Genomic DNA, 10,403 nt, shown 5'->3' on the forward strand with positions numbered 1-10,403 from the left:
ATCAAACCAACAGTAAGTTTCACTTGATTTATCTGATGACGCTTTACAGCGCTTTGATTAATGGACTCACCAAGTTTAGTCAGAAAAACCCTAATGAAATTAGAATTTGAAATTTTCTTTCATTTGAATAGCCTGCCGCTGCTGCGAAAAGCAAATCGATTCCTTTGTGTAGATAAAAGTTCAATGCATTTAACCACTTCAGTTTAACATTACACAAGATTATACAAAGCTCACCAATACACTGATGGATAGTTACACATCAGGCTATCTGATCAGGAATAATCTACCCGTGTTAGCTGTTTTCTTACTCTGTTATTAAGCACATGACTGCTACTGTACCCCGCCTTCTCTTTTTTTTCCCTTTTTTTTTAGCAGCAGCCATAAAATCACATCACCAGAGACATTACTGTCTGAAAAATCAACATTAGTCACAGGGATCAGTTATCTGATCCGACTGTGAGGATTAGTCAACACGGGAAATGAGCAAGGGCTCTGTGAAGCTGAATGAGGGTTTACTGTTACACCTTTTGATTCCTGCTTAGGTGCATGAGACAGTATCATATGTCAAACACGGCTTTGTGCTATCAAAACAAACCAGGAAGCTGTCAAATTAATCTCTGCATGGCTGTCTGAGCACAAATCCCATGTTGTGAATGATAGCTGGGTAGGATCATCAAGCTAATATTAAAGTCTAAGGTACAAAGACACTAAAACAGATGACTCAAATAAAATGTGTGTGTGTTTCAGTGTGCATAACTGACAGCTTTCAGTCATTGTGCCCTTAGCAGTTTCATTGTTACTCCTGTTTCAATGCATGTTTGCGCAGCTGTATCGGTGTTTACCACACTGAATGCGTGTTGAAACTGTAGATTTGATCTTGCGCAACATTAAACAGCAACTAACAAAACATTACGTGAATAGAGCCTGGTTTGTGTTCGTTATTATGAAATCAAGATTAATGCAACCAATCAGTTAGTGAAATTGAGGAAGAGTATGTTTGAAGTGCAGAAAGGTGAAACGATTTGCTTAAATTATAGTAACAATTACTGTTTTTTTTATCAGAATGTAAAATGATGATTAAAGTGGGGAAATAGACTTAATTCATATTGTATTTTCTGAATAAAGAAGTTGAAATAATGAGGAGTTCAGTAGCACGTATGTATTTTGTTGCTTGTTGGGCTATGCCTAGTTGAAAAGAAGTTAGTAGTGGATCAGAACCCACTACAACATTCAGGCTGTTGAGAGTATCTCTGGATTTAAATTCCTCAGTGTCCCCTTCTCAGAGGATCTGTCCTGAGCCTCTCCTATCACTGGCAAGGCTCAGGAATGCCTAGATCTCATGAGGAACCTGAGGAAGGTTGAATTACCTCAGAATCTCCTCACTAACTTGTAGCAAACCGACTCAGAAGGCACTACAGAGGATCGCTAAGGAGGCCCAGAAAATCACTGGGATCCAGCAACTGCAATTAGTGACATCTTCAAGCCCCACTGCCCAAACTGGGCCACCAACATCATAGGGGACCAGTGAAGTGAAGCTGCTAAAAGACTTGAATAATATTGCATGTATATAGCCTATTTGTGTGTGTGTGTGTGTGTGTGTGTGTGTGTGTGTGTGTGTGTGTTAATATTTAATACTTTAATATTTTATGTTTGCATTTGATTATTTATATGACAGTATTTAAGACTTTTATATTTACTATTATTTGTATTATTTGTATTTCTTTATTTATTGGGTTGGTTTTTTTTAGCACAACCTAATTATGTGGTGACCCTGTGATAGTGGCACAATGACAGTAAAGACTTATGTGACTTTAAACATAAAACCTTTATTATAAAATAATAAAGAAAACTCCTACTTCACACTAACAGTTGTTCTGTACTTTTTACTAATGTATGCCACTATGAAAAGAGAGCCGTATTTTTTAAGTCTTTTTTTTTCGTTCGTATGTGTATTGTAGCCTGAAGACGCAGCTGTATTAATGCAGAAATTTCCAGCAACAATGAAGGCAGCATCAAAGCTCCGTTATACCGTCGCGTGCAACAGCTTCACCGCGAAAATCTTATGTCACGTGACAAGAGAACTGCTGGAGACAGGTAAAAACCGCAGACGGCAAACGGTAAAAACATGCTGAGCCTTAAATTAAAGAGTATTAAGGCTAGAGTACAACTGTAAAATTAGTCTGTTTGAATCAAATTTAGCGTTAAAAGTACTAAAAATAATCCAGCGTTAGCTTGGTACTTATATAATTACTGCATTAAGTTAAATTTAGCTAGTAAATGTATGTAGCTCTTACACATTACTCACTGTGTTTTAATGTATTCAGAGCAGATGTAGAAATCGTCTTGCAGAGGTTCAGCTGAGGCCCAGTTCCTGACTTCTGTTTATTATTTTTTTATTTTATTTATAGACCGACCGTGCTGAGGTTATGAATAAACAAAATGGCTGCTCACACCTATATCGCTATCTCTGAGCTGCATCCCAACATCTCTCATTCAGTGAGTACAACTGATGATTTTTTTTTTTTCAAACTTCATGTCCTTTATTTTCTGCTTTCTCCTAGGGCTTATACCCGAATGTAGCCCAGTGTATTTTCAGGCTTGTTTTAGTGTTTGATTAAATAGTATGATGCACTCCCGTTGTCCTTGTAATGTTTTCCAGAAAGTGGCAGGCATCATCATTGGAAAAACTGACGTCAAAAGCTTCCCTGACAGAAAAAGTTCGTATCCTGGCTGTATTTCTTTCAGTGCACCTTCACCATTATTTCCAACATTCCTCGTCGTGCTCTGCACTTCAGTGTGTTGTACACCAGCGCCCTCTCCTGGTGGTGATTTTTAGGTTTCTTTTTTCTCCGTTGAACTGCATCACTAAACTAACCCTCCATTTCTGAAATACAGATATTGGTATGGACAGATTCACTTTTGGCTTCACTGTTAAAGATTCTCCGGACTTCTTCATCAACGTGAGCGCTTGGGGAAATGATGCCTACGTCAACGGGCTGGCCAGCAGCATCAGCATTGGGGACTGTGGTGAGAAAGTCTCTCTCAAAGTTGTGTAGATTTCTTTTACTGTCCTCTTTTGCTTTTTAATAAACTGAAACATTTTTAATGTATTTCTTGCCTATAGACATTACATAATGATGCTTGAAAACAGAACTGCTTCTTTTGCTTCCTTTTCAGTCACAATTGAAAACCCTTTAGTTGCCACCAAAGACCTGGAAAAAGGAGATCGATTTTGTCCTGCAACACCGAGGTAATTTAGCATTTTAAGACAGATGCTATCTAAGAAGCATGTTCTCCTTACTGTGCTTTTAGGTAGCTGATGGCAAGTGAGGCAAACATAATGTAATGCTGTGCAAAGCATGGTGTAACAGGGAGTAATGTGTAATGATAGCATCTGCTGTCTTAGCCACTACAGGCTGCTGGTGACGGAGGCTCATTCCCAGGTGTGTCTGTGTGCTGATATGGACACCATTGACAGACTGCTGTCATTGATTCACCTGCCTGTTAAGGACTCTAGAGATTTCTACTCTCTGGGAGACATAGTGGCCAACGGGCAAAAGCTGGATGGTTCGGTGATAAATATACTTGCTGCTGTAAAATCGGTAGGACACTTTAAGGCTTCAGTCGCTCAGTGATACATAGCAGAAAAGTTCACCTTTTATGCACTTAAGGTTTTGTGTAGAGTGCTGTAAGCTGTTAATCACAAATACTTTTTATTTACATATTTATTGTGCTGATATTTTCATGAACCCACCTCACCTGCTTTTACTGAGGTTAGTGTTTTTTTCCTTATTTTCCCAGAATGCTTTTCTGTACATGCATGGACAGATCAGTGTGTTGTAAAGAGGGCAATAAACATTACACCAACTAGGGAAATAAATATTTGAGTTCTTGAAAAATGACATGTATCAAGATTAACTTCACTCTGATGTCCATGTAGTGTGTCATATGAGAATTTACCCCCAGTAGCTTAGCTTGCACTATTTAAAGATTAAAAAACTGCTTTAATAGCATCTGTAAGATGATTATTTTTTAAAATGTGGCCAGAATGTGGCATAAAATGTTGATTATTGAACTCATTTTGCTGGATTTTGTTTTATGGCCAAATCCTGGCAGCTATATTTATAGTTTAGTTATTACAGTAGTTTTTATTTTATATTCAAATTCTCAGCAATCAAATAAGCAATGACCTTTTCAAAAGCATTCCCAGTTTTCCATAATGGCATTTTTAAAGACTCTTTAAGTGGGAAAGAAAACTTTCTCTCTTTCTATATTAGCATGCAAAAGTTTTGTGCCACTGCTCATCGTCATTCTTTAACACTGAACTCTCTTAGGCAGCTTTCTTTCTTTATGTAGCCAGGAACAGTTCTCCAGGCTTCTGGAAGGACATTCAAAACTGGCTGCTGATTGTTCCATTGTTCATCAAGATGATCGCACACTGCTTTAATAATGTTGAGGTGGGGTCTCTGGAGAGGCCAGTCTATGACTGATAGTGTTACTGATGATGATTTGAAACAGACATTTCAAATTCGTCTTTGTCACTCCAGAAGACCTGTTGGGTTTTCAGTCCAGTTCTTGTGTAATTTTCATACCTAAGCCTTTTCTACATGTTTCTTTTCCCTAAGAATGGTTTCTTGACAGTGACGCTTCCACTGAGACCATTTCTGATGCAGCTTCAGTGAACTGTAGATGGAAAAACTGAAGGGCCAGAGGCAAGCTCTCAGATACTGTGTCAGGGCTTTGCTGGATTGTTTCCTAGATTCTCAGATAGTGTTCATCTGCTAAACATAGTTTTTGCCCCTCAGTTGTAAAAGGCCGACGGAGTATTGTCGTACCCCACCTGTTAGACACCCAAAGTTGTGAATGTGATAACTTGAGAACCAGGTGACACAGGATTTTGAAATTCATGCCATAGGTGCATCTTCTAAAAATCTCGTATGAGCTCAAATCTCAGTGACATCGACCTCAAGGTTAAGGTCAGATGGTTAACTTCTCTGAAAATCACCTAGGATTTTCACATTGAACTGACAGCCTGTGTTTATTTGTTCTGTAGCATCACAGGTTGTGTAAACTTAGTTTGACACTAAAGAGGAAATAAATAAACGACAATCAACCAAATCAGATTTCCAAAGACAATACAATAAAATAAAAACCGTTCAGTACACTGTTAAAAAAAAAATCCTAGAAAAACAGTAATATTCCGGCAGCTGGGGCGCCAAAATAATACCAGAAAATAACAGAAAATAACTTTCTCATAAAAATACGGTTATTTTCAGTAATGACAATACAGTTTGTTGCCCTAATTTTACATGGGATTTTGCCTTTTTCAAGTGCTTTTAAACATTAAATTAGGAACATGTTAATGTGAGTAAACAATGAAATTACCTATAAACAAGGTCAATGAATGTGGCAATATGAATAATAATATTTAAATGTACAGAAATATACAGTTAGTTTAAATAATAATGGATTGCATGCCCTGGGACAGAGGCGAGGCTGCCATATCGCACCATCGGCCCCTCACCAGTAGGTGGTAGGTGAAGTGTCTTGACCAATAATAATTATTATTTGATGTAAAAAAAAGTTTATGAGAATCATTTTATATATTGTTCCACAGCATTACATTTGAATTTAACAGTTCAATCTTTCAAATAACGGACACATATTTGTGAAATCATGATACATTTGTGAATGTATTTTAACAATCTAAATATGCATATGTACAGACAAATACATAAAAAAAAACCCCAAGAAAATTATGTTTTTTAAATTACAGTGATTTTACGTTAATTTACATTTGAAATGTGAAATCACAGTCTATTTACGTAAATTTAATGATATTCTAGAAGAACAGAACAAAACTGTAAAATACACAGTAAAATACTTTTATATTAGGATTTTCTTTTACAGTGTAGAAACATTTATAGCATGTTTGTGCTTAGTAGATTCTTTGCCAAGTAACACATTGCAATCATATAAACTTGAGTATATTAAATGTATCCATATTTTAAGAGGTGGTTTTCAGTTAGTAAAATATGTATTTTCCAACTTTGCTCCCACATTGATTACATTAGATGGTGTTTGTTTTGTTTTTTCCTCTATCATAAACTGAACTATGGTGGAAAATAGGCTGTTAAAAGTTTCTTGAGCTGAAAAACAACTTTAACAAGAAAAGAGAGGGAGGGTAGTTAAAAAGTGGCTCGATGTTGGATTATTAAAGTCAGTCACGGAAAAGTCACACAACCTGTCAGAGAGACGCTGTGGTGGGAAGCCTGTTGTGTATGAGTGTGATGAGTGAGCGATCAAATAAGTTGAGTTTTCATTTACATCTTATAAATTGTCAATTAGGCTAAACTGTGTCTGTGTTTGTGTGCGTGTGGTTTCATGGTGAATAGTCGTTGTTGGTTTTGGAACATACCAGCTCACCATAATGGCCCCAAAGTTCACACACGGGCCAGACCCGCCCTGATCTCAGTGTCACATGAAAGGGAGATAGTGTGATAGGAACTTCAAGTGACCGTGTTTGCATTTTCAGATCGGAGACACAAAGCAGTTCACCACTTCAGACGGACGCAGAGGGCAGAGGCTGGAAGTGAGGCTCTTTGATGACTCTGTCTCTTCCTTCCCCCTCGTCTGGTGTGTCAAAGGCATTTATTAATTTGGAAAATGAACGTAGATTTATTACTTCTGTTGCTTTTGTGCCATATTCCATCTTTACTGCCTCTTGGATCACCGCTGTGTCTCCTTAAGCGACCACAAATTTACATTAGCAATACAACGCCTTAGATTACCCCTCTGAACTACATGTGTGTTTGATTTTTGACTGTTCTCTCCCCTGAGTGACTCCCTGACCTCTGTCTCACTCACAGCTGGGACAGAGAAGCCATTCATCTCATGCAACCTCTGATACCCAGGGAGACGGGTAGGTTTAGGGGCTGCTGCTCTTTCTCCGCCGCAGAAATGAATGTTTATTTAACTGTTATTCCTACCCGTCATGTCCCATTAGCATACTGTGCCGAAGACAAACACAGCGGTGGTTACCTGAGATCCAACCGCGTGTTTGCGTTTAAGATGGTTTTCTGTTGTTTCAACTGTTTTTCTTCATTCCAAGTGCTCTTCATAGCCGACGCGAAGATCAGCTTTGACAGCTTTCGCAGCGGCATGGTGGCAACCGTTAACTCGAAAAGCATTATCACTGTCAATCCTGGTAAGAGATCACAGCGGCACTTACAAAAACATAGGCTCTGATAGAGATTTAAATGGTGTAATTGATCAAAAACAAGACTGAAGTGCTGGTTTTGGACTTAACCAATCAGTCATGGTAGACAGTGAAAGAAATGGAGCTTTCCTTCCTGCTGTGCAGGGAGAGAAACATGCTAGAGTCAATCATAATTTGTTTTCAGACACCCGAGAGGCCAGCCTGCTGTTCAGCTATGCTAAAGAGGTGTCAGAGTCTGGAGCTCTGGATCAAGATGACATGCCAGAGGATGTCCCTGGTAAGTTATAATGAGTTCCTGTCATGACTTCCCCATATTCATATAAGTCATTCTGCTCATCTAAATGTAAAAGACTCTTTGAATTTGAGGCATCAGATGCTGTTATTTCCCCTGCTTTTGTCTTGGATCTTTAAGCAAAAGATTATATTATATAAAATAATGATATTTTCAGTTACAGAGGGCATATAGGAAAGTTTAAAAGGTGAATGCAAGATGCTATTATCAAATCAAAAAGTCATTTTTCCCACTTTTGGTAAATCCCCTAAAAAGAGCAAAACTAACAGGATCCGACGGACGAGTACGGCTAACCTGTGACTTAGACCTCCATCACTGACCAGTGGTAGCACAGTCAGTTCAGCTCCTCATTAAAAGCACATTATCAAGCCACACAGTTACTCTAGCTGCTGTTTTTCTAGCTGCTGTTTTTCTTCTTGAAAATGAAAACCAATAGTTCATTTATTTTATTTTTTTTCTCAGTCCACATAGAGACCTTCTGGTGTAAAGATTTTCAGGCTTTAAGAGTGTTTCCAGAGGAGGTATTGAGACTATGATGCCAATAAATTTTTGATTTTGCTGTGCACTGAGACATGTGAGTGTGAGATCAAAAGTTTTAGCTTTTATTCCCTGGTAGTTACATCTAGATGTGTTAAACAACATAGAAGATATGACTTACCAGTCCGAAAACATTTTTTCCCACCAATTAAATTGTTGAGGAGGAATTTCTTTCTTTAATATGTAGCATATCAGTATCCTGGCATCAGGATTTTCTTTGTATAAAGACTGCAGACTGTGACCTTGCTAGTAACTGGTTGAACCCCATTTTCCTTCAGAACTGCCGTAATTGGTGCTGGAAACGTTGCTCAGAGACTTTGGTCCATATTGACATGACAACATGGCAAAGTTACTGCAGATTTTCCGGCATCACATCCATGGTGTGAATGATTTACTCCACCACATCTCAAAGGTGCTCTATTGGACTGAGATCTGGTCATATGAATCTAACAGAGCATGACTATGAGTACAGTGAAGTCATCTTCACCCCTTTCTGATGATTCCTAAAATTTCAGCACATGGTCTTGATCATGTCTACATGCTTAAATGCATTTGGCTGCTGCCATGTGATTGGCTGATGTGTGTTAATGAGCATTTGAGCAGGTAGAAAGTGGCTTTTGAGTACACATGTATGCTGCTGTTTTGGTCTGCAGTGGAGTCCATCACCGACGTTTACACAGTGAGCCAGCTGATGCAGAAGGCCCGAGAAAATCCCGAGGCTTTATTTGGCATCACATATAGTTTCATCTCCAAGCTCGACCTCGACTCATCTGTTTCAAAAGTCATCAAGACACGGTGGTAAATTCACACATTGTTTACTACCTATAACCATGATAGCCACTTCCTTGAACAAGAACATAGATCAGCTCTTTGCTTTGTCTTTCCTTCAGCTCTAAATGCAAATTCCTGGTGACTGAGGACTTGAACAGCTGCACCAACCAGTTATGTCCAGGAAAGGATCAGATTGTTTCAGCTACTACAGGCTTTGATCTCCTGGTGGACTTCACAGACCACACCGGCACTCTGCACGCCTGCAGCCTCAGGAGTCCAGTGGCAGAAAAGGCTCTGGGATGCACAGTAAGTATCAGTTCATAGAAAGACGATTCTCCAGTCTCAGTTCTAAACCTTGTGCTCCTATATCTGTGCTGTTATGTATGGCTCCGATGTCAGTTACAAAATTATCTAATTATTCTGTATTTTGTAGCTATTGCTCAGATGAACCTCCACAATCCAGTAAATGAATGGTGCTGGTTGATAGCTTTGCCACATCACCTTTTCTGTTTGATCTGTTTCAGAAAGAGGAGTTCATCAGTTTGACTGATGGTGAGAGGACTGCAATGAAGTGGAAATTTCTTTTGGAGAGATGCAAAATATATGTGAAGGTACCTTAGCTTTTGATACCAAGCTGCAAAAGCTATTAGCTGTAAAAACAAAGTGTTTACAAAACTTTGATGTGCTGTAGATCGTTCCTTCTCCTAAGATGAAGAGTGGAATCAGGGGCATGATCCTGGACTGCTCGCTGGCAGATGCAGGAGAGGTGAAGCAGCACATGTCTGCCCTGCTGCAGCAGCGCCTGTGATCAGCACACTCACTCACACGTTTCAGCTTTCTGCCTCACCTACTGTTTGGTGTTTGGACTCACATGTTAACAACAGGCTTTCATGCATGTGCACTTTGAGTTTTAATTATTAACAATTATTTATTAGGACACCAGATTATTTAATGTATTTATGTAAAAGTATTTATTTATAAAACATGCTGCTAAGTTGTTTGATTTTAAAGCTGTTACACTAACTTCATCCGCTCCATGTTAATGTGTTATGTTTTACACTGCAACTTTTATGTTCCATTATATTAAAGCTAAGGAGCAGTCTGGGTTTAAAACATCTCCAAATATGCACAAGTTAGACAATAAGCTGTGTTCTTCATGTTCTTCAGTGGTTGGAGCCCCTAAAACTGTGTGATACATACTTTTGAAGCATTTTTAAAGATTAGGTACTGCTCTGTTTAAATAATTAAGTCAAGTTGACACCATTTAATCTCTGAATTTTATGCATTAGTTGATGAAAAGGTTTTTCTGTTCTTCAGACTAAGACTCATAAAAAATATAATGGATTTTCTGGTCTTTTGTTTTCTTTTTTTTAGCCTTCATTTGTCAAATTTTCTAAAAAAAACTGCAAAACGAAGAATCAATCAAACCCAAACTTGGTGCATGAACATGCATAAGAAATATTGCCATACTTCTGCACACCAGCAGAGGGCAGTACTGTTCTATTACCAACAATCTGTACCTAACTCTCCAGTGATCCAAAAGTGACTTTTATGATTGGATCAGTTTGTCTCAGTGATATTAGT

The 10,403-nt window shown here is 38.4% G+C and overlaps 1 protein-coding gene across 2 annotated transcripts; it reads left to right on the forward strand.

Moving 5' to 3' along the window:
* The first annotated feature begins 1,994 nt into the window (after positions 1-1,994).
* meiob (meiosis specific with OB-fold) lies at positions 1,995-10,163 on the forward strand. Of its 2 annotated transcripts, none has more exons than XM_031726950.2 (14): positions 1,995-2,117; positions 2,409-2,496; positions 2,660-2,717; positions 2,896-3,027; positions 3,178-3,250; positions 3,407-3,602; positions 6,536-6,636; positions 6,870-6,922; positions 7,112-7,207; positions 7,404-7,496; positions 8,702-8,846; positions 8,939-9,125; positions 9,344-9,430; positions 9,511-10,163. In XM_031726950.2, the coding sequence occupies exons 2-14, from the start codon at positions 2,440-2,442 to the stop codon at positions 9,625-9,627; spliced, it is 1,395 nt and encodes a 464-aa protein (XP_031582810.1). In that variant the 5' UTR covers positions 1,995-2,117; positions 2,409-2,439; the 3' UTR covers positions 9,628-10,163. The 2 variants fall into 2 exon arrangements, with proteins under 2 accessions (XP_031582810.1, XP_031582807.1); XM_031726947.2 differs by having other exon boundaries at positions 1,995-2,094.
* The last annotated feature ends 240 nt before the right edge of the window (positions 10,164-10,403 follow it).

The sequence above is a fragment of the Oreochromis aureus genome, linkage group 8, assembly GCF_013358895.1.
Source record: "Oreochromis aureus strain Israel breed Guangdong linkage group 8, ZZ_aureus, whole genome shotgun sequence".
In the NCBI taxonomy this organism is placed as follows: domain Eukaryota; kingdom Metazoa; phylum Chordata; class Actinopteri; order Cichliformes; family Cichlidae; genus Oreochromis; species Oreochromis aureus.